This window comes from Leucoraja erinacea, chromosome 36, assembly GCF_028641065.1.
Source record: "Leucoraja erinacea ecotype New England chromosome 36, Leri_hhj_1, whole genome shotgun sequence".
Classification (NCBI taxonomy): domain Eukaryota; kingdom Metazoa; phylum Chordata; class Chondrichthyes; order Rajiformes; family Rajidae; genus Leucoraja; species Leucoraja erinaceus.
The window spans coordinates 8,647,058-8,671,441 of record NC_073412.1 but is presented as its reverse complement, the minus strand read 5'-3'; the positions used below and the strand labels follow the sequence as shown (position 1 = coordinate 8,671,441).

Below are 24,384 nucleotides of genomic sequence, written 5' to 3'. Positions count from 1 at the left end.
AGGAGACCATGTTTATCAGCCAAAACAAGCCTAATCTTTTCTAAATGTAGTGTCTCGGTCATTTCTGTGATCCACATCTTCACTGTGGGGACTGTTACCTTTTTCCAGAATTTGAGTATATGTTTTTTCACAGTTATTAAGCTGTAGGCAAGGAAAAGTCTTTGGAATGTCGTTAACTTAGAACAGCCCTCTGACATTCCTAAAATTATTCGTTTTGCATCTGACTCCAGTTGAATTTTAAGTGTTTTAGAGATGAAATCGAATATTCCCATCCAGAAATTTTGTTTTATTATACAGGATGCGAAGGAATGGGTTAAGGTAGCTTCTTGGAGGTGACATTTGTCACAGATGGGAACATCTTATTCAATTTGGTCTTTGAATATTATAACCGAACCTTATGAATCTTGTGTTGATAAGTGATAGGAGCAGAATTAGGCCATTCGGCCCTTCAAGTCCACGCCAACATGAATCATGGCTGATCTGTCTCTCCCTCCTAACCCCATTCTCCTGCCTTCTCCCCATAACCCCACATCAAGATTAGATCAACATCTGGAAGATCCAGTGATGTGCTCTCGTTATTGTATCAAGTCCAAAGACGTACAGGTCTGTAGGTTAATTAGCTTAGTGTAAGTGTAAATTGTACCTCCTGGTGTGTGTAGGACAGTGTTAACGTGTGGGGGTCGCTGGTTAGCACGGACTCGGTGAGCCGAAGGGCCTGTTTCCACGCTGTATCTAGAAAGTAAACTAAACTGAAATTGCACACATTACTCCCTTCCCCCCCCCCCTCCTCTCCCCCCTCTATTGATCCCTGTGGTGAAATGGCGTGTTTACTGTACATCGCATTGTTTCTCGATGGGCAGCTGCTGCAGGTCTGCTGATTGATGGTTCTGGCTGAGTTGATCTAGTCCCGGAGTCTTGGCACATGTGTGTGTGTGTGTGTGTGTCTGGCACCGCGTCTCTCAGTCGACAAGGGACGCGCTGATCGGTCGGCAAATCCCGATCAGCAACAACCCCCCCACTAACCCCCACCTAAAAAAAAAAACCTCTCCAGCAACTCCCCACCTCCAAATATTATCCCCACAGCCCCGATGTTATTTGTTCTCACAAAGGCTTCAGGGAGAAACAGACTTCTGGAAAGTGCCGTTCGTATTTTCAGACTGCACGGTGCTTTAAATAGTATCTTATATAGGGAGAGGGGAGGGGAGTTGGCTGACAGGTGCAGTCACTGGGGTATTGACACTAAGACAAATCTCCGAGCAGGCGGAATAGTGAGTACAAAAGTAGTTTCTATTGTATTATTTCTAATTATTTCTCACTTTAGAGAACCTTTGGCCGCTGTGTCTATTGTCAAACACAGTTCTGGGGCCTGTAAAGTTGTCTAGAGTACGTACACTCTTCTCTTTCTGTACGTCCATGAAGCTGTCTGCATCTATTTTTAAACTCTGAACACCAGCCCCGTTATAACTTTCGCTCTCTCGGTAGGTTTCATGCTTCCAATACTTTTTTTAAATGAAAAAAAACAACTTTCTGGTGATTGCAATAGTTAGCAAATTAATTTGGGGAATGTAAAGGAGAGGTTTTGTAATGCCAGCGTTAAGGGCACAGACATTTACTGGAAATGGTTCTTTGGTGATTTGTATTAATGTTATAAACTCCTGTTTAAATTTCTCTCAATAGCTGGTGATTCTCACATCAAACCGAGAGGATTTGTGGCTGGTTTTGCCCGGGGTGTTTCTTTGGGATTTTACTTCCTCGGGAGTGTGGATTGAGGGATCTGTGGCGGTCGAGGATTCGAGGTGGGGTTTGCACAGAGAGGCAAGGAAGGAGAATGAGTTCCAAGCGGACTATCCGGTCTTATTCGGCCAACGGCCACTGCCCATCCTTCGACACTAACGGAGAGAATGAGCCGCCTGTCCGGGGAGAATCCAGCCGGAGTTATTTCCTCAACGTGCGGCCTGAGAACAGGTGAGATGTGGGCAGTGGCTTCAGGGATCTGGGGACCTTTCGGCCCATTGAGGCAGGTGTCATGTAGACTGGATAGACATGGTTTATACTCTCTAGAGTTTAGGAGATTGAGAGGGGATCTTATGGAAACTTACAAAATTCTTAAGGGGTTGGACAGGCTAGATGCAGGAAGATTGTTTCCGATGTTGGGGAAGTCCAGGACAAGGGGTCACAGCTTAAGGATAAGGGGGAAATCCTAGAAAAACCGAGATGAGGAGAACTTTTTTCACACAGAGAGTGGTGAATCTCTGGAACTCTCTGCCACAGAGGGTAGTTGAGGCCAGTTCATTGGCTATATTTAAGAGGGAGTTAGATGTGGCCCTTGTGGCCAAGGGGATCAGAGGGTATGGAGAAAAGGCAGGTACGGGATACTGAGTTGGATGATCAGCCATGATCATATTAAATGGCGGTGCAGGCTCGAAGGGCCGAATGGCCTACTCCTGCACCTAATTTCTATGTTCTATGTTTCTATGTAGTTTCTGCAGGTGTCATGTAGTTTCAGAACACTACACTACACTACAGAATTCAGATTCAGATTCAGATTCAATTTTAATTATCATTGTCAGTGTACAGTACAGAGACAACGAAATGCTAAAGCATTTCGTTGTCTCTGTACTGTACACTGACAATGACAATTAAAATTGAATCTGAATCTGAATCTGAATTCTGTAGTGTGGTGTAGTGTTCTGAAGAAGGGTCTCCACCCAAAACGTCACCCATTCCTTCTCTCCAGAGATGCTGCCTGTCCGGCTGAGTTACGCCAGCTTTTTGTGTCTACCTTCAACATATTATACTTATACTCATAGTGTTTTATGACTGGTGGCAGATCAATTTCTCTCCTGGGACAAATAGAGTTCTATCGAATCGTAAAACGTTTGTGAATTTTATAAAACGGTAAAACGACGGCTGTAAACTGCAAAAGGAAGACATTGGTGCAAATCACATTTAGAAATAAAACCCAAACCAGGACAGCACGGTGGCGCAGCGGTAGAGTTGCTGCTTCACAGCGTCAGAGACCCGGGACCCCAGGTTCGATCCCCACTACGGGTGCTGTCTGTACGGAGTTTGTACGTTCTCCCCGTGACCTGTGTGGGTTTTCGCCGAGACCTTCGGTTGTACTGCAGTTGTACAGGGTCTTGGTGAGACCACACCTGGAGTATTGCGTACAGTTTTGGTCTCCAAATCTGAGGAAGGACATTATTGCCATAGAGGGAGTGCAGAGATGGTTCACCAGACTGATTCCTGGGATGTCAGGACTGTCTTATGAAGAAAGACTGGATAGACTTGGTTTATACTCTCTAGAATTTAGAAGATTGAGAGGGGATCTTATAGAAACTTACAAAATTCTTAAGGGGTTGGACAGGCTAGATGCAGGAAGATTGTTCCCGATGTTGGGGAAGTCCAGGACAAGGGGTCACAGCTTAAGGATAAGGGGGAAGAACTTTTTTCACGCAGAGAGTGGTGAATCTCTGGAACTCTCTGCCACAGAGGGTAGTTGAGGCCAGTTCATTGGCTATATTTAAGAGGGAGTTAGATGTGGCCCTTGTGGCTAAGGGGATCAGGGGGTATGGAGAGAAGGCAGGTACGGGATACTGAGTTGGATGATCAGCCATGATCATATTGAATGGCGGTGCAGGCTCGAAGGGCCGAATGGCCTACTCCTGCACCTAATTTCTATGTTTCTATGTTTCTATGTTTCCTCCCACCCTCCCAAGATGTACAGGTTCGTAGGTTAATTGGCTTGGTATAAGTGTAACTTATCCCCCCAGTGTGTGTAGGATAGTGTTGGTGTGTGGGGGTCGCTTGTCGGCGTGAGCTCGGTGGGCCGAAGGGCCTGTTTCCATGCTGTATCTCTAAACTAAATTAGACTAAGTCCATGGTAGTACAAGAAGTGGTCTGTAGAATTCTGTGGCCAAGATGGCTTTTAAGGGGTCAAATTGTGTTATAGCTGCAAACTCATGAATCTATTATCAGAAAAGGAGGATGGTGTTTATATGGAACGTGTTACCAGAACAAGTGGTAGAAATGGTTACAATTATGACATTTAAAAGACAATTGGATGGGTACATGGATAGGAAAGGGTTGGAGGAATAAGAGTCAGGCTGAGGCAAGTGGGTCTAACTCGGTTATGCAACTTGGTTAGCCTGGATGTGTTGGGCCGAAGGGTCTATTTCCATGCCTTATGACATTGTCAGGCTGGTGAAACCTTTGCGTTCTGGGATGCAGGGTGTTCCTAGTGCCCCAGTGTGTGGTCGGCAAGAGAAAGGCACAGCAAGCAATTTGGGGGGGAAAGATGCATTTTGGTAGTGGTTGAATCTAAAAGGAGAGATATCGTACATCAGCTTCACTGGGGGCATGGGTGAGACAACATCTGGACCACTCCATACGCAACGCTTGGGGCTCACAAAGAACTGCAGATGTTGGAATCTTGAGCAAAAACAAAGTGCTGGAGGAACTCAGCGGCTCAGGCAGAAGTGTGGGAACGCACACCTCCAGGTTCAGGGACAGTTTCTTCCCGGCTGTTATCAGGCAAGTGAACCATCCCATCAGCAGGTAGACAAAAGTGCTGGAGAAACACAGCGGGTGCAGCAGCATCTATGGAGCGAAGGAAATAGGCAACGTTTCGGGCCGAAACCCTTCTTCATCCTATCAGCAACTTGATAGCAGTCCTGAGCTACCATCTACCTCGTTGGAGACCCTCGGGCTATCTTTAATCGGACATTACTGGATTTTATTTTGCACTAAACATTACTCCCTTTATAGTGTTTCTGTACATTGTAAATGGCTCGATTCGAATCATTTATAGTCTTTCCACTGACTGGATAGCACACAACTTAAGCTTTTCACTGTACCTCGGTACACGTGACAATAAACTAGACTGCACTAAATCTGTGAAGGCAATAAACTGAAGACGTGTCCTAACCTGCAACATTACCCGTCCATTCCCTCCATGGATGTTGTCCACCCTGACCCACTGACTTTCTTCAGCACTTTGTTTATTAGAGAAGGTTCGCTAGAATGTATAGGAAGGAACTGCGGATGGAACGAAGATCGACACAAAAAGCTGGAGTAACTCAGCGGGACAGGCAGCATCTGTGGAGAGGAGTAATGGGTGACGTTTCGGGTCAGAAGAAGGGTCTCGACCCAAAACATTAAACCGTTCCTTCTCTCCAGAGATGCTGCCTGTCCCGCTGAGTTACTCCAGCATTTTGTGTCTATCCTCAATGTATTGAATGGGAAGGGTTGACTTGTGAGAAAAGGTAGACTTGTATCTGGTGGAATTCAGAAGAGCGAGAGATGACTTGATTGAAGATCTTGAGGGTCTGGAGAAGATGTTTCTTCTGGTGGGTGAATCTTACTTAGACTTAGACTTAGTTCCTCCCACACTGTTGAGTGCACTGGGCAGCAAGCTTTTGCCATCCTGTTTGGTCATGTGTGACATCTTCCACCCTCGATAGGCTTGCGTCCCAGCCTTCCAAATCCTCCTGGAATGTTCACCTCCATGTGAGTTTTGGTCCGCCTCTTTTCCTTCTTCCGTCAACTCGCCACGTCATTGCTATCTTAGGTGCACGTTCTGGTGACATCCTGAGTACATTTCAAGCCTTGCAGATTTCATCCTGAGTCCCTCCATGTCCTGGCTGAGAGGCCTTGTTGCAGTTTCCCGGTAGAACTCCTCGTTTGTGGTGCGGTCCCTGTAGCTAGTCTTCACGATCTTCCTCAAGCAGCGTTGTTGGAACGCATCCAATTTATTTTTTATCTTCACACTGATTTTCCATCTCACTTGGCATAGAGGGCTGTAGGGAGGACTGCGGACTGGAAGAGCTTGACTTTTAGCATCTTGGATATCCCGCCACTGGACCACATTGGCTGCATTCTTCTGAAGACTGGTGCAGCGTTACCAATTTGGGAGTTTGTGTCGACGTCTGCATCTCCATCTGCTGTGAACATGCTGCCGAGATGGGCACATCTTGTGGCGATTGCCACAGTTTACAATCCACAACTGCTTGGGGGACCCCCCACTAGAGACAGATGGGTGAAACCTTTCCCCTCAAGAACATGGCGATTCTTGAGTATTGAGTGGTGAAACCTGAGCAGTTACCTGAGCTTTTTTTTAATGTGGAGGTAGATCGTCCAAACATCGGACATTCGAAGGCCACCTTCCTTCACTCAAAGGCCAAAGTACCAGCTTCAAGGGCGTGACGTTCGTGCATCCAACGACCGTCCATTTTGGTGGCCGATACCAGACTGAACCTGTTGACCTGGTGAAGATGAAAGGGCAAGACCGATGTGTAAATGCTGCGACATTAATATCTGACCAGTGAGCGTGGAGAATTTACAGGCAATATCCCATCCATAGAGAGACACAAAAAGCTGTAGTGATTCAGCAGGTCAGACGTACAGTTTAGAGATAGTGCGGAAACAGGCTCTTCAGCCCACCGAGTCCACGCCAACCAGCGATACCCACACACTTACACTATCTTACACACAAGGGAGAATTTACATTGAAGTTAGACACAAGAAGCTGGAGAAACTCAGCGGGTCAGACAGCATCTCTGGCAAAAAGGAATAGGTGGCGTTTCAGGTCGAGACCCTTCTTCAGACTGTCTGAAGACCCGAAATGTCACCTAGTCCTTTTTGTCCAAAGATGCTGTCTGACCCGCTGAGTTTCTCCAGTTGTTGTGTCCATCTTCGGTTTAAACCAGCATTTGTAGTTCCTTCCTGTACAATATCCAATCTACTTTTGCCCTTTGCATAACGTGCGTTTTGCTGAGCTGTTTTGTACGAAGTCTAGATATAACCATAACATACAGGGGGGGGGGGGGGGTGTGTGGGGGGGGGGGGGGGGGTGTATCAGACAGAGAGCAGGATTGAACCTGGGCTCACTGGAGCTGTGAGACATCAGACTCACTATCAGTGTCACTGTGCCACCTCGATAGGGAGTATTCACATTTCCAGAGTAAGCCTTTAAGAAGGAACTGCAGATGCTGGAAAATCAAAGGTGGACAAAAATGCTGGCGAAACTCAGCGGGCGCAGCAGCATCTATGGAGCGAAGGAAATAGGCAACGTTTCGGGACGAAACCCAAAGGAAATAGGCAACGTTTCGGGTCGAAACCCAAAGGGTTTCGACCCGAAACGTTACCTATTTCCTTCGCTCCATAGATGCTGCTGCGCCCGCTGAGTTTCTCCAGCATTTTTGTCTACCTTCTAGAGTAAGCCTGCTGCAATGAGAAAACCTTCAGTGTCCACCTTAGAGAGACTCTTGAAATGACTGTCCACTAATTCATGAGATGAAAGGCTGTGTTGGGTTTAGAACAGACTTGGACATGTAAGCTTGGGAAACAGTGACTCTGACACAGCAGTAGAGTTGCTGCCTTACAGCGCCAGAGACCCAGGTTCAATCCGGGTTAGAGTCTGTTTAAGAAGGAACTGCAGATGCTGGAAAATCGAAGGTAGACAAAATTGCTGGAGACACTCAGTGGGTGAGGCAGCATCTATGGAGCGAAGGAAATAGGCGATGTTTCGGGTCGAGGCCGTTCTTATGGGTTACAGTTTAGTTACTCTTCACTCTATCTGTTGCATGTATGTCTGGTTTGATTGTATTCATGTATAGCATTATTTGATCTAAATGGATAACACACTAACAAAAGCTTCTGACTGTCTTGTGTAGGGAGGAACTGCAGATGCTGGTTTATACCGAGGATAGACACAAAGTGCTGGAGTAACCCAGCGGATCAGGCAGCATCTCTAGAGAAAAAGTACAGAACAAGTCAGGTCTGAAGAAGGGTTCCGAACCGAGATGATGTCTGACCTGCTGAGTTAAGACATCATGTCTACAACCCCACCCTGAGCCCTACAGTTCACTGTGTACGTCCTGCCCTTGTTCGACATCCCATAATACACTTCTCTGTATTAAATTCCATCAACCATTCCTCCGCCCACCTGGCCAATCGATCCAGATCCTGCTGCAACCTTTCACGACCATCTTCACTATCTGCGAAATCACTCACTTTTGTATCATCAGCAAACTTGCTAATCTTGCCCTGTCTGTGTTCCCATCCAAATCATTGATGTAGATGACAAACAGTAACGGGCCCAGCACCGAACCCTGAGGCACACCACTAGTCACAGGCCTCCAGTCCGAGAAGCAACCTTCCACCATCACCCTCTGCTCCCTTCCATGGAGCCAATTTGCAATCCATTCAGCTATCTCTCCTTGGATCCCATGCGATCTAACCTTCCAGAGGAGCTTACCATGAGGAACCTTGTCAAATGCTTTACTGAAATCCATGTACACAACATCGACAGCTCTGCCCTCATCACCCTTCTTGGTCATGTCTTCAAACAAACTCAATCAGATTTGTGAGACATGACCTCCCATGTACAAAACCATGCTGACTATCCCTCATCAGCCCTTGCCCATCCAAATGCCTGTAGGTTGCTCCCCAGTGTACACCCAATAACCTGTAGATAGGCACAAAGTGCTGGAGTAACTCAGCGGGACAGGCAGCATCTCTGGAGGGAAGGACTGGCCGATGTCTCGGGTAGAGACCCATATCTTTGCAGCGTCTGTGTCCACAATGTTCAACTTCTTCTACATCAATCGAGGAAACGTTAGATTCATGGAGTCATGCATGTACAGAAATAGGTCCATCACTTTGCCTCACAGCCACCTGTCGGTCCATTGTGAAATGTACTTGTTGACGTTGACATACAGTCCTCCCATTCCTTCTCTCCGGAGATGCTGCCTGCCCCGCTGAGTTACTCCAGCTTTTTGTGTCTATCTTCCTACATCTATAATCGTTTTTGCTTGCTGTTTCAACAAAGTATTAACACAACTATCTGGGCATTTTTATGTGGCAGAAGAATGCCATAGAAATTAATGTTTCATTTTATTGCCCCATATGTAGTTTTTTTTACATATATGGTCCGAGTGTTGTTAGGAATAGGAATACTTTATTGTCATATGTGACTAGGCACAGAGAGACTCTCTGGTTGCATAGACAATGTATACAAATAAATATCAGCCACCTACAGTTACAAAGCACGCCGGCTCCCCCTCTTGTCCCCCCCCCCCCCCCCACCATTGTCCAATGTTTGTCCCCCACCCCCTCACGTCGACCATTACAGTTTATAGCAGACTCAGATACTATTACTGTGCAGAAGGAATTTTTAACCTGCCAGAGATGGCAGCCAAGAAGCATCACCTAGCCACGTTGTTCTCCAGAGATGCTGCCTGACCCGCTGAGTTACTCCAGCACTTTTTCTTCTTTTACGCAAACCAGCACCTGCAGTTCCTTTTATCTCCCGTGTGTCCACATAACGTGTTTATTGCTGCGATTATTTCCACCAACTCATTTCACATTAATATGAAAACTCTTTGTATTCGCTAATTCATTACGTCGCAAAGGAGGCCATTCAGCCCATCGAATCGGTACAGGCTCCCATTAGAGCAATCATATTCTCCCTCTGCTAATTTCCTGTAGCTTTCAGATTATTGTCTCTGACACGTGTCCATTTATTTATTTATTTTTGCCCCTTACCATGCAACGGCCACTTTACCAAACCGTGCATCTTAGGAATGTGGGAGGACACGCGTGTGGTCACGGGGAGAATGTGCAAACACTACCCTGGCCACACACTTATCTCACCACTGCCAGCAGGAAGAGGTACAGGAGCCTGAAAACTGTAACGCCCAGGTACAGGAACAGCTTCTTCCCTACAGCCATCAGGCTATTAAACGCAACAACAAATAAACTATGAGCACTGAACTGCAAAAGACTATATTACTATTTGTTATTTGCATTATATTTGTTATTTATTGAACTTTTTCTTTTTTTCTCTTCCCTCTTTATATCCAGTTTACATATTCACATATTGTGTTGTGCTGCAGCAAGTAAGAATTTCATTGTCCCATCCAGGACATATGACAATAAAATGGCTGATTTGACTTGTTTCCGCGCTGTATCTCTAATCTAAACTCATTTGAGCACTGCCGATTATTTTCTCTTTCAGACAAACGTTTTGCACCATCATTGCTCAGATAACGGAAGAGACCCAGCCAGGTTTTGAAACTACACTGAAATCCCATTCAGTATCTGAAGACTCTGATATCAAGTTCCATTGCATAGTCTCAGGTATGGAGCTCACTTGTTCTTTTCTGGGGATGATCCCACCATGAATTGCTGGCTCCATTGCTGATATACACTTGTTAATTGCATCCAAACCATAACTTTGGAGCCTCAAAAAGGGACCATGGGTCTGATGGTGACAGAAAGAACCGCAGATACTAACTTATTTTTGGCTATTCAGTTTTGGTCTCCTAATCTGAGGAAAGACATTCTTGCCATAGAGGGAGTACAGAGAAGATTCACCAGACTGATTCCTGGGATGTCAGGACTTTCATATGAAGAAAGACTGGATAGACTCGCTTGTACTCGCTAGAATTTAGAAGATTGAGGGGGGATCTTATAGAAACTTACAAAATTCTTAAGGGGTTGGACAGGTTAGATGCAGCAAGATTGTTCCCGATGTTGGGGAAGTCCAGAACAAGGGGTCACAGTTTAAGGATAAGGGGGAAATCTTTTAGGACCGAGATGAGTAAAACATTTTTCACACAGAGAGTGGTGAATCTGTGGAATTCTCTGCCACAGAAGGTAGTTGAGGCCTGTTCATTGGCTATATTTAAGAGGGAGTTAGATGTGGCTAAAGGGATCGGGGGTATGGAGAGAAGGCAGGTACAGGATACTGAGTTGGATGATCAGCCATGATCATATTGAATGGCGATGCAGGCTCGAAGGGCCGAATGGCCTACTCCTGCACCTATTTTCTATGTTTCTATGTTTATGGGGGGGGAAAGAAGCAAAGTGCTGGAGTAATCAGCGGGTCAGGCGGCATCTCTCAAGAACATGAAGAGGTGACGTTTTGGGTCGGGACCCTTTTTCAGACTCCAGCATTGACATTAGTCTTGAGAACAATGCCAGACAAGTGTACACAAAGTTGTACGGGCTGGATGGGAAAGTGGGACATGATAGGAAAAAAGACACAAAGTGCTGGAGTAACTCAGTGGGTCAGGCAGCATTTCTGGAGGACATGGATAGGTGACTTCAGGACGGGCTCCTTCTTCAGACTGGGAGAAAATCTTCAACGCAGACATATCTTGAGGAGATCTTTTGTCAGTAGAATGTATACGCAAGGAACTGCAAATGCTGGTTTACAAAACCGACACAAAGTGCTAGAGTAACTTAACGGGTTAGGCAGTATCTCTGGAGAACATGGATAGGTGGCGTTTCAGGACAGGACCCTTCAGATAAATAGATGAAGTTTCAAGTTGGGACCCATCTTTAGACTAAAGATGGAAGATAGAATTTGTGTGAATGGGTGGCCATTGGCCAATGCGGACTCGTTGGGCCGGAGTGCTGGTTTCTATGCTGTATCTCTAAAATGAAACATAAAACTACAGTTGAAACTTCAGATGACAAACGACTAGAGTAATCTCTTGAGAAGTGGCGCAGCGGTAGAGGTGCTGCGTCTCAGCACCAGGGACCCGGGTTCGATCCTGACTCCGGGCGCTGTCTGTAGCGAGTTTGTACGTTCTCCCTGTGACCGCGTGGGTTTTCTCCGGGTACTCCAGTTTCCTACCACAATCCAGAAGCGTGCAGGTTCGTAGGTCAATTGGGCTTTTCTAAATCTGTGCCTAGTGTGGAGGATGTCAGTCTGGGATAATATAGAACCAGGCTACGGGTGATCGATCGTTGGTGAGGACTGTTGGAAGGGCCCGTTTCAACTCTGTATCTCTGAACGGAATCCTGGCATTGATCCCGGCGTTATTACTACAGGTCCACCACCAACTTTCTGGCAATTAGATATCCGGCACTTCCTTTAATCCGGACAGAATTACGAGCCTGCACTTGAAATCCCTCCAGGAAATCACTGGATGGATTTAAGAGATAGTTAGATAGAGCTCTATGGGGCTAGTGGAATCAAGGGATATGGGCAGAAGGCAGGTTATTGATTGGGGACGATCAGCCATGATCACTATGAATGGCGGTGCTGGCTCGAAGGGCCAAATGGCCTCCTCCTGCACCTATTTTCTATGTTTCTAAGTTTCTAAGTCCCCCCCATAAATGTGGCATCTAGGCCGGGTGAGGCGGGCCCATTCCCCCTTGCCGGGACCTCCGCGACCAATCGGCGGTGTGTCATTCCCCCCCCCTCCCCCGGCTCTGGAACTGTGTTGGTCCAGCAAAATGGACAGTCCAGCAAGGTCCTGGAAGCACGGATGTAGGGAAACTGGTGGTGGACCTGTATTAGGGTTGAACAGGCTCAAATCCTGATTATCTGCATTTTCGGAGTAAGCTCAATAAATGACGTAGCTTTAAGAAGCAAACAAAACTCACAGAACTTCTAAACCCAAACTTAAATCCTCATTGCTGTGTACCGTGATGCTACATTGTAATTTGCTGCTGTTTCATGGATCTGTGAGTGATCCTGGGTCATGTTAACAGCCTGTTACAAACACAACGCCGCACGGTGGTGCAGCAGTAGAGTTGCTGCCTGACTGCGCCAGGGACCCAGGTTCGATCCTGACCACGGGTGCTGCCTGTACGGAGTTTGTACATTCTCCCCGTGACCTGCGTGGCTTTTCTCCGAGATCACACTCCAAAGAGGTTAATTGCTTTGGTATAAATGTAAATTGTGTGTAGGATAGTGCAGGGATCGCTAGTCAAAGGGCCAAAGGGCCTGTTTCCGCGCTGTATCTCGAAACTAAGAAACAATAAACCAAGATGTGCTCGTGTCAGAGGCCCAGTGGCTATAATGTTCCATGTACTTCCAAGCTACAGTGGAAACCATCATAAGCTGCGGATCAGGCAAGTTCAACTCATTACAGTTCAGTTTATTGTCACGTGTACCGAGGTACAGTGAAAAGCTTTCTGTTGCCTGCTACCCGGTCAGCAGAGACACTATAGCAGAGGATGCTTTGAAAATGCAGGGTGACTTGGACAGGTTGAGGGAGTGGGAAGATGCATGGCAGATGAAGTTTAACGCGGATAAATGTGAGGTTATCCACTTTGGTATCAAAAACAGGAAGGCAGATTACTATCTAAATGGCGTCAAGTTGGGAAAAGGGGAAGTACAACGAGATTTGGGGGTCCTTGTACATCAGTCTATGAAAGTAAGCATGCAGGTACAGCAGGCAGTGAAGAAAGTGAATGGCATGTTGGCCTTTATAATGAGAGGAGCCAAGTATAGGAGCAAAGAGGTCCTTCTGCCCCACCTGGAGTATTGTGGGCAGTTTTGGTCCCCTAATTTGAGGAAGGACATTCTTGCTATTGAGGGAGTGCAGCGTAGGTTTACAAGGTTAGTTCCCGGGATGGCGGGACTGTCATATGCTGAGAGAATGGAGCGGCTGGGCTTGTACACTCTGGAGTTTAAAAGGATGAGAGGGTATCTTATTGAAACATATAAGATTGTTTAAGGGTTTGGACACGCTAGAGGCAGGAATCATGTTCCCGATGTTGGGGGAGTCCAGAACCAGGGGCCACGGTTTAAGAATAAGGGGTAAGCCATTTAGAACGGAGATGAGGAAACACTTTTTCTCACAGAGTTGTGAGTCTGTGGAATTCTCTGCCTCAGAAGGAGGTGGAGGCCAATTCTCTGGATACTTTCAAGAGAGAGCTAGATAGGGCTCTTAAAGATGGCGGAGTCAGGGGATATGGGAAGAAGGCAGGAACGGGGTACTGATTGGGGATGATCAGCCATGATCACATTGAATGGCGGTGCTAGCTCGAAGGGCCGAATGGCCTACTCCTGCACCTTCTTCTTGGAAGCTCCCTCAAAACCATTATTCAATCCTTCAATGGAGGAAGATGCGTTCCTTTGTATTAAACACAAAAATAAATGGTAGAAACATTCAGTGTGTCAGGCCGCATATGTCCAGTCCAGGCACGCACCACCCTCTGTGTAAAAAGAAAAGTTGCCTGTACATCTCCTTTAAACTTACATTTACCCCCCACACTTGTTAAAAAACTATTTTAAACATTTGTGTGGGAAGGAACTGCAGATGCTGGTTTAAACTGATAAAGATACAAAATGCTGGAGTAACTCAGCGGGACAGGCAGCATCTCTGGAGAGAAGGAACGGGTGACGTTTCGGGTGGAGATCAGCTGAGAGACACGGAGATAAGGAGGGGGTAAGGTGTGAAAATGGGACATAGCTGGAAGGCAGGAAACATGTCCCCGATGTTGGCGGAGTCCAGAAACAGGGGCCACGGTTTAAGAATAAGGTAATGGGACTGGAAGCTATGTCCCATTTCCACACCTTGCCCCCTCCTTATCTCCGTGTCACCCTCTCCCCTGACTCTCAGTCTGAAGAAGGGCCTCGGCCCGAAACGTCACCCATTCCTTCTCTCCAGAGATGTTGCCTGTCCCGCTGAGTTACTTTCTGTCACATGATACATTTTTATGTTGTTAACTTCAAGCTATTTTAACCATCCAGCACGCTGGGCTGTGCTTGCGGCAAGATAGGACATGTGAGAGATATTGAGTTACAGACCATCCCTCTGGGTTGTGGAGCAGGGACCTAGTTGTAGGCTGTGTGACCTGCGGCTTTAATTGAAGGTAAGCAGTAAGGGTGGGTTAGCAGGGAATGACCCAAGGCGGTCCATGCAAAGGCCCTAGGCCACAACAGACAATAGGTGCAGGAGCAGGCCATTCAGCCTTTCGAGCCCGCACCGCCGTTCAATGTAATCATGGCTGAACATCCACATCGACAGGTGGCGCAATGGGCTAAGTGTTCGGCTGGTGACCGGAAGGTAGCCGGTTCGAATCCCGCTTGGAGTGCGTACTGTCGTTGTGTCCTTGGGCAAGACACTTCACCCACCTTTGCCTGCGCGTGAATGTGTGTGAATGTGTGTGAATGATTGGTGGTGGTCGGAGGGGCCGTAGGTGCAGATTAGCAGCCACGCTTCCGTCAGTCTGCCCCAGGGCAGCTGTGGCTACAGAAGTAGCTCACCACCACCGAGTGTGACTGAGGAGTGAATGAATAATGCGATGTAAAGCGCCTTGAGTATCTAGAAAGGCGCTATATAAATCCCATCCATTATTATTTCATTATTACCCCATTCCTGCCTTCTCCCCATATACCCTGACTCCGCTATCTTCAAGAGCCCCATCTAGCTCTCTCTTGATAGTATCCAGAGAACACCGCCCTCTGAGGCAGAGAATTCCACAGACTCACACCTCTCTCTGTGTGAAAAAGTGTTTCCTCATCTCTGTTCTAAATGCCTTACCCCTTATTCTTATACTGTGGCCCCTGTTTCTGGACTCCCCCAACATCGGGGACATGATTCCTGCCTCTAGCGTGTCCAAACCCTTAATAATCTTATATGTTTCAATGTCACCTCTTAAATGCACTAAGTTCCACTTCCAGCTAAACCTGAATCAATGATAAATTGGTAATAGATAGTAATTTGAGCCGACACACTAGAGTCACATTAACACTATCCTACACCCACGAGGGACAATTTATTAAGCCAATGAACCTACAAACCTGTACATATTTGGAGTGTTGGAGGAAACCGAAGATCTAGGAGAAAACTCACGCAGGTCACGAGGGAAGCGTCTAAACCCCATACAGACAGCACCCGTAGTCGGGATTGAACCCGCGTCTCCGGCGCTGCATTCGCTATAAGGCAGCAACTCTACCGCTTCCCCACCGTCACCATCTCCTGGCTAACAATGATCCATTCTACATTTCCCACGATCTCCACTCCACTTTGATGTCTCAATCTTACACCTTGCACTTCCTTATCTCTGTATCTCCTCCTCCCCTGACTCTCAGTCTGAAGAAGGGTCTCGACCTGAAAGCCACCCGTTCCTACCCTCCACAGATGCCGCCTGTCCCGCTGAGTTACTCCAGCATGTTGTGCCTCAAAGAGATTCTATCTATTCCCCCTCATGGTTGGTGAGTTCTGACGATGAGGCATTTTGCCAGACGAGCTGGGCAGTCTGCTCTGGGAACCACGCCACTGGATCCATGGAGTCATTACCCTGCAGTGCCGCTAGGACGTTCCATGCTGACCAATGCCCTTGTGGTCAAAGGTGTTGGTTCGGAAGGACAGACGGTGTGGCAATGTCCAGCTGACTGGCACATTGTGTGGCAAATGCAAATTTAAAAAATAAATGTTGACAGTAAAAGAACAATAATTAGAACTAATGATGTATCAAAGATCAATGAGACAGCCCTGCCTAAAGAGCTGGCCATAGAAACATAGAAAATAGGTGCAGGAGGAGGCCATTCGGCCCTTTGAGCCAGCACCACCATTCACTGTGGTCATGGCTGATCATCCCCTATCAATAACCCGTGCCTGCCATCTCCCCACATCTCTTGACTCCACTGGCCCCTAGAGCTCTATCTAACTCTCTCTTAAGTTCATCCAGTGACTTGGCCTCCACTGCCCTCTGTGGCAGGGAAATGCATACATTCACAACTCTCTGGGTGAAAAAGTTTTTTCTCACCTCAGTCTTAAATGACCTCCCCTTTATTCTAAGACTGTGTGGCCCCTGGTTCTGGACTCGCCCAACATTGGGAACATTTTTCCTGCATCTAGCTTGTCCAGTCCTTTTATAATTTTATATGTTTCTATAAGATGCCCCCTCATCCTTCTAAACTCCAGTGAATACAAGCCTAGTCTTTTCAATCCTTCCTCATATGACAGTCCCGCCACCCCAGGGATCAATCTCGTGAACCTACTCTGCACTGACTTGCTATGAGACTCTGCAACATCCCATTCTCAGCTTACACTTTGCACAATAATAAAAAATGATGTTACACATCGATTCAGTGTTATTTCTGTAACCTGCCTCATGACTCGCAGAAGGAAGAAGCGGGCTGGGACATGTGAGATAGGGTCACATGGACAGTGTGTGTGTGTGTGTGTGTGTGTGTGTGTACACTGAAGTGCTTTGATCTGGTTGTTGTCAAACTTCTCTCGAGAGGCCGGGTCACTCGGTCTGTCAGGCGTTCCATGTCGACATGATGGCATCACCGGTATAGTGTGGAGATTCATGTCCGTCAGTGATAGGAGCAGAATTAGGCCATTCGGCCCATCAAGTCTACTCCACCGTTCAATCATGGCTGATCTATCTCTCCCTCCTAAGCCCATTCTCCTGCCTTCTTCCCAGAACCCCTGACACCCGTACTAATCAAGAATCTATCTATCGTCACCATCTCTGCCTTAAAAATATCCACTGACTTGACCTCCACAGACATCTGTGGAAAAGAATTCCACAGATTCACCGCCCTCTGATGAAAGAAATTCCTCCTCAACTCCTTCCTAAAGGAATGTCCTTTAATTCTGGGGCTATGACATCTGGTTCGAGACTCTCCCACTAGTGGAAACATCCTCCCCACATCCATTCTATCCAGGCCTTTCACTCTTCTGTCTCTTTGGGGACCCTTCAACTATCTTTAAATCGGACTTTATCTTGCACTAAGTGTTATTCCCTTCATCATGTATCTGTACACTGTGAATGGCTCGATTGTAATCATGTATAGTCTTTCCGTTGACTGGTTAGCACGCAACAAAAGCTTTTCACTGTACCTCGGTACACGTGACACTAAACTAAACTAAACATTAACTCACATTTGACAACGTGATCAAGATAGACATAAAATGCTGGAATGTCAACGGATCAGGCAGAGTATCTCAGGAGAGAAGGAATAGGTGACAGTTTGGGTCTCTTTTTCACACCGAGTGTTGTGAGTCTGTGGAATTCTCTGCCTCAGAGAGTGGTGGAGGCCAGTTCTCTGGATACTTTCAAGAGAGAGCTAGATAGGGCTCTTAAAGATAGCGGAGTCAGGGGACATGGGGAGAAGGCAGGAACGGGGTACTGATTGGGGATGATCAGCCATGATCACATTGAATGGCGGTGCTGGCTCGAAGGGCCGAATGGCCTACTCCTGCACCTTATTGTCTATTGTCTATTGTCTTTGACTGGACAAGCTAGCTGCAGGAAAAATGTTCCCAATGTTGGGCGAGTCCAGAACCAGGGGCCACAGTCTTAGAATAAAGGGGAGGCCATTTAAGACTGAGGTGAGAAAAAACTTTTTCACCCAGAGATTTGTGAATTTGTGGAATTCCGTGCCACAGAGGGCAGTGGAGGCCAAATCACTGGATGGATTTAAGAGAGAGTTAGATAGAGCTCTAGGGGCTAGTGGAGTCAAGGGATATAGGGAAAAGGCAGTGCTGGCTCGAAGGGCCGAATGGCCTCCGCCTGCACCTATTTTCTATGTTTAACTGGCCACCTTCTCCTCGACCCAGCAATAGTGCTCGGGCAACTCTTGCTTAGCATCTGCCTGAAAACTGGATGTTACTAGCACCAAACTTACAAATGCACCCTATGACTGGTAGACATGAGGAACTGCAGATGCAGGTTCACTTTAAAAAAAGACACAAAGTGCTGGAGTAACTCAGCGGGGTCAGGCAGCATCTCTGGAGAACATGGACAGGTGACTTTTCAGGTTGGCTTCTGAGAAGAGTCTGAGGAAAGGTCCTGACCTTTGGATAGGTGAAAGGTGATAGTGATGTTTCTGGTCGAGACCCTTCTTCAGTCTGATAAAAGAACGGAAAAAACTATCAGAATTTAAAATTTAACAAAATAAGATTTAACAAAATAAGAAAAAGTCTCGCATTTGTTTTTTGTCCTTGTTCCAAATCTCTTTACAGCCAATGAGATATTTCTGAATTGTAGTCACTGCTGTAACATAGGAATTAGAAAATCTGAAAAAGTACTGGGGCGACTCAGTGGGCTAGGCAGCATCTCCAGAGAACATGTATATGTGAAGATTTGGGTCGGGACCGTTCTTCAGAGTGAGTCATACTGCACGGATCCATAACTATTGCCCCAAATTTCCCACAAGATGCCCCATCTCCACTAGTCCCATCTACCTGCGTTTGGCCCATATCCTTCGAAACCTTGCCTATCCATGTACCTGCTGTTATAGAAACATAGAAACATAGAAATTAGGTGCAGGAGTAGGCCATTCGGCCCTTCGAGCCTGCACCGCCATTCAATATGATCATGGCTGATCATCCAACTCAGTATCCTGTACCTGCCTTCTCTCCATACCCTCTGATCCCCGTAGCCACAAGGGCCACATCTAACTCCCTCTTAAATATAGCCAATGAACTGGCCTCGACTACCCTCTGTGGCAGAGAGTTCCAGAGATTCACCACTCTCTGGAAAAAAGTTCTTCACATCTCGGTTTTAAAGGATTTCCCCCTTATCCTTAAGCTGTGACCCCTTGTCCTGGACTTCCCCAACATCGGTAGCAATCTTCCTGCATCTAGCCTGTCCAACCCCTTAAGAATTTTATGAGTTTCTATAAGATCCCCTCTCAATCTCCTAAATTCTAGAGAGTATAAACCAAGTCTATCCAGTCTTTAACACTATCCAGTTATAACAAGGGTGTGAAGAAAGGTCCTGACCTGAAACGTCTCCTAGCAGCATCTCTGGAGAACATGAATAGGTGATGTTTTGGGTCAGGACCTTTCCTCAGGCTCTTCCGAGTTCCGACCTGAAAGGTCACCTGTGCATGTTCTAAGAGATGCTGCCTGACCCGCTGAGTTACTCCAGTATTTTGCGTCAACCTATGAATCTGTTCTGTGACCAGTTTGGTGTTCAAAGCTTCAGTTTAAATCTATCCAGAGGCAAGTTGGGGTCAGGTGATAATGCTGTGAGCACGTCTAATCTAAGTTGCTGCTCAAACTTAATTCCCTTTATAGATGTTATTCCCTTATCATGTATCATCTATACGTTGTAAATGGCTCGATTGTAATCATGTACTGTCTTTCCGCTGACTGGTTAGCATGCAACAAAACGCTTTTCACTGTACCTCGGTAACACATGACAATAACGGCACGGTGGCGCAGCGGTAGAGTTGCTGCCTCACAGCGCCGGAGACCCGGGTTCGATCCTGACCACGGGTGCTGTCTGAACGGAGTTTGCACGTTCTCCCCGCGGCCTGCGTGGGTTTGCTCTGATATTTTCGGTTTCCTCCCACACTCCAAATGTTTGTAGGTTAATTGGCTTGTTATAGTGTCCCTAGTGTGTGTAGGATAGTGCTAGTATGCGGGAATTGCTGGTCGGTGCGGACTCGGTGGGCCGAAGGGCCTGTTTCCGTGCTGCATCTCTAAACTAAACGAAACTAAACTGACAACCACCAGCCAGAATATGGAGGCAATCTGTGATGGGATACCACCAATGCTGGATGGATGCAGCTTAACACTCTGTCCTTGCTTGTAGAGTCAGGAGCTGTAAAGGCTCCAAGTTCCTTGCTGTGTTTAAAAATAAATCTGCTCCTTCACTCCCAGCCCTTCCCCTCTCCCCTTCAAGGACATTCAATGACTACCACCCTGATAGAGCCTTACCCCATGGGCACAGGTTCTTCAGCCACTCTCGACCATGTCCACTGGGTTTTACAACAGAAATGTACCCAACTTGTCTATGCCACCTGAGATTCCCCATCTACGCTAGTCCCAACTGCCCGCATTTGGCCCATATCCCTCTAAACGTTGGATAGGATTCAGATTCAAGATTCAGATTCAGATTCAGATTCAATTTTAATTGTCATTGTCAGTGTACAGTACAGAGACAACGAAATGCATTTAGCATCTCCCTTGAAGAGCGACATAGCAAACGATTTGAATGGGGGGGGGGGGGGGGGTGGTGATTGGCAGTCCTTAAGTATATCTAAACTTTAGGGCAACACTGTGGTGCAGCAGTAGAACGTCTGCCTCTCAGCGCCAGAGACCCGGGCGCTGATTGGCAGTCACCGAGGTACGTTGTTGAGTAGAGTGACAGCCGCCGGAAAGAAGCTGTTCCTCGACCTGCTGGTTCGGCAACGGAGAGACCTGTAGCGCCTCCCGGATGGTAGGAGGGTAAACAGTCCATGGTTGGGGTGAGAGCAGTCCTTGGCGATGCTGAGCGCCCTCCGCAGACAGCGCTTGCTTTGGACAGACTCAATGGAGGGGAGCGTGGAACCGGTGATGCGTTGGGCAATTTTCGCCACCCTCTGCAATGCTTTCCGGTCGGAGACAGAGCAGTTGCCATACCATACTGTGATGCAGTTGGTAAGGATGCTCTCGATGGTGCAGCGGTAGAAGTTCACCAGGATCTGAGGAGACAGATGGACCTTCTTCAGTCTCCTCAGGAAGAAGAGACGCTGATGAGCCTTCTTGATCAGAGTAGAGGTATTGTGGGTCCAAGAGAGGTCATCGGAGATGTTGACTCCCAGGAACCTGAAGCTGGAAACACGTTCCACCTCCGTCCCGTTAATGTGGATGGGGGCAGCGTGCCGCCTCTGGACTTCCTGAAGTCTACAAGCTGAGCTCCTTGGTCTTCTTGGAGTTAAGGGCCAGGTTGTTGTCAGCGCACCATGCTGCTAAGTGCTGGACCTCCTCCCTGTAGGGCAGCTCATCGTTGTTGCTGATGAGGCCAATCACCGTTGTATCATCTGCATACTTGATGATGGTGTTAGTACCATGTACAGGTGTGCAGTCATAGGTGAAGGGGGAGTAGAGGAGGGGGCTCAGCACGCAGCCCTGTGGAACGCCGGTGTTCAGGGTGAGGGTTGAAGAGGTGTGCTTGTCTAACCTCACAGACTGGGGTCTGTTGGTTAGAAAGTCCAGTATCCAGTTGCAGAGGGAGGGGTCGATGCCCAGGTTACCGAGTTTGGTGATCAGTTTTGATGGAATAATGGTGTTGAATGCTGAGCTGTAATCGATGAACAGCATTCTTACGTAAGTAAGGGATAGGCACAAAAAGCTGGAGTAACGGGACAGGCAGCTTCTCTGGAGAAAAGGAATAGGTGATGTTTTGGGTCGAGACCCCTCTTCAGACCCTTCCTGAACCCAAAACATCATCTACAGCATTTTATGTCTTTCCTTAACATTAATACTAATGAATACAGTGCATGATTCATGAACTACATGATTGTGTGTAGTTTTGGTCCCCTAATTTGAGGAAGGACATTCTTGCTATTGAGGGAGTGCAGTGTAGGTTTACAAGGTTAATTCCTGGGATGGCGGGACTGTCATATGCTGAGAGAATGGAGCAGTTGGGCTTGTACACTCTGGAGTTTAGAAGGATGATAGGGTATCTTATTGAAACATACAAGATTGTTAAGGGCTTGGACACGCTAGAGGCAGGAAACATGTTCCCGATGTTGGGGGAGTCCAGAACCGGGGGCCACAGTTTAAGAATAAGGAGTAAGCCATTTAGAACGGAGACGAGGAAACACGTTTTCTCACAGAGAGTGGTGAGTCTGTGGAATTCTCTCACTCAGAGGGCGGTGGAGGCCTGTTCTCTGGATGCTTTCAAGAGAGAGCTAGATAGGGCTCTAAAAAATAGCAGAATCAGGGGATATGGGGAGAAGGCAGGAACGGGGTACTGATTGGGGATGATCAGCCATGATCACATTGAATGGCGGTGCTGGCTCGAAGGGCCAAATGGCCTACTCCTGCACCTACTGTCTATTGTCTATTGTCTAATACAATGGGTGTGCCAGCACTGAGATTCTTTGTGCTTTCTGACTAACCATGTTGTATCTCTTATTTTGAATGGAAATGACACTGTGACTGACCTGAATATGTTCTATTCCTAGGACATCCAGCGCCTGAGATCACATGGTACAAAGACGACAAGGAGATGGACCGATATTGCGGCCTTCCCAAATATCAAATATTCCAATACGGAAAGAAACACTCACTTCAGCTGTACAAGTAAGTGATGGAGCCTTGGAATCATAGAGCACAGAAACACACCCAACTTGCCCATGCCCAGCAAGGTACCCCATCTACGCTATTCCCACCTGCCTGCATTTGGCTTTTATGGCCTCAACCCGAAACGTCACCTATTCCTTTTCTCCAGAGATGCTGTCTGACCCGCTGAGCTCTGTGCGTCTAACTTTGGTTTAAACCACCATCAGCAGTTCCTTCCCATACATTTGGCCCATATCGCTCTAAACCTTGTCAGAAGACTGGTTTTGGCCTGATAGTTGCCTATTTCCTTCGCTCCATAGATGCTGCCGCACCCGCTGAGTTTCTCCAGTACTTTTGTCTTCCCTCTAAACCTTTCCTAGCCATGTACCTGTCCAATACGTCACCTATCCATGTCCACCAGAGATGCTGCCTGGCCCGCTGAATTACTCCAGCACTTTACGTCTTCTTTTTTGTCAACCAGCACCTGCAGATCCTTGCTTCTACCTGTCCAAGGTAAGGTCAGGTAAGAAAAGATTTTGTTCTGGTCTGGTGCTGCAACTTTCCCTCTGCTGTTCCAACAAAACACACAATGGGCAATGTTGAGGTAGTGGATAGGTACAACATTGGGCGTTCATCCCTGTCCCCCAGGTGAGGCAAAGTATTTAATTTTGAAAACCGGCATCTGCAGATGCTTGTTTCAACATCTTTCAAAATCCTTTGTGTGACAAAGAGTCCTTAACCCGAAACGTTAACTTTGTGTCTCTTTCCATAGATGCTGACTGACCTGCTGAGTCTTTGCAGTGTCTTTAGATTTTATTTAATATCTGAATGTACTCGCTAGAATTTAGAAGATTGAGCGGGGATCTTATAGAAACTTACAAAATTCTTAAGGGATTGGACAGGCTAGATGCGTGAAGATTGTTCCCGATGTTGGGGAAGTCCAGAACAAGGGGTCACAGTTTAAGGATAAGGGGGAAGTCTTTTAGGACCGAGATGAGAAAAACATTTTTCACACAGAGAGCGGTGAATCTGTGGAATTCTCTGCCACAGAAGGTAGTTGAGGCCACAGTTCATTGACTATATTTAAGAAGGCATTAGATGTGGCCCTTGTGGCTAAAGGGATCAGGGGGTATGGAGAGAAGGCAGGTATAGGATACTGAGTTGGATGATCAGCCATGATCATATTGAATGACGGTGCAGGCTCGAAGGGCCGAATGGCCTACTCCTGCACCTAATTTCTATGTTTCTATGAGAGAAGGCAGGTATAGGATACTGAGTTGGATGATCAGCCATGATCATATTGAATGACGGTGCAGGCTCGAAGGGCCGAATGGCCTACTGCTGCACCTATTTTCTATGGTTCTGTGTTTCTATGAAAACATCCAGGTATTTAAGATGGGAAATTCGAGGAACATCAAGCTTGTGCTGAAGATCTTTTCATGAAGTTATTTTAGGGCAATAACTCTATTTCTAAGCCCTTTTTCTGGGCATATTTCCTTGTCAAAACATGTTGCCAAGTTGCTATTGAAATGTGTTGAGTAGGTATGACTGGTTTAGCCTCGAGTAGCATCGTTTGTAACCAAGAACGGTTTGTGCCTGCAGATGTACAGAGGACGATGCG

The 24,384-nt window shown here is 46.9% G+C and overlaps 1 protein-coding gene across 1 annotated transcript in view; it reads left to right on the top strand.

The window, feature by feature from the left end:
- The first annotated feature begins 1,683 nt into the window (after positions 1-1,683).
- alpk3a (alpha-kinase 3a) overlaps positions 1,684-24,384 on the top strand; it is a 56,055-nt gene continuing 33,354 nt past the window's right edge. The window contains exons 1-4 of the mRNA XM_055662606.1: positions 1,684-1,965; positions 10,019-10,140; positions 22,667-22,784; positions 24,366-24,384. The exon at positions 24,366-24,384 is cut by the window's right edge and continues 1,569 nt beyond it. Coding sequence (XP_055518581.1) covers positions 1,829-1,965; positions 10,019-10,140; positions 22,667-22,784; positions 24,366-24,384 — 396 coding nt within the window. The 5' untranslated portion in view covers positions 1,684-1,828. The remainder of the gene's footprint in view (positions 1,966-10,018; positions 10,141-22,666; positions 22,785-24,365) is intronic.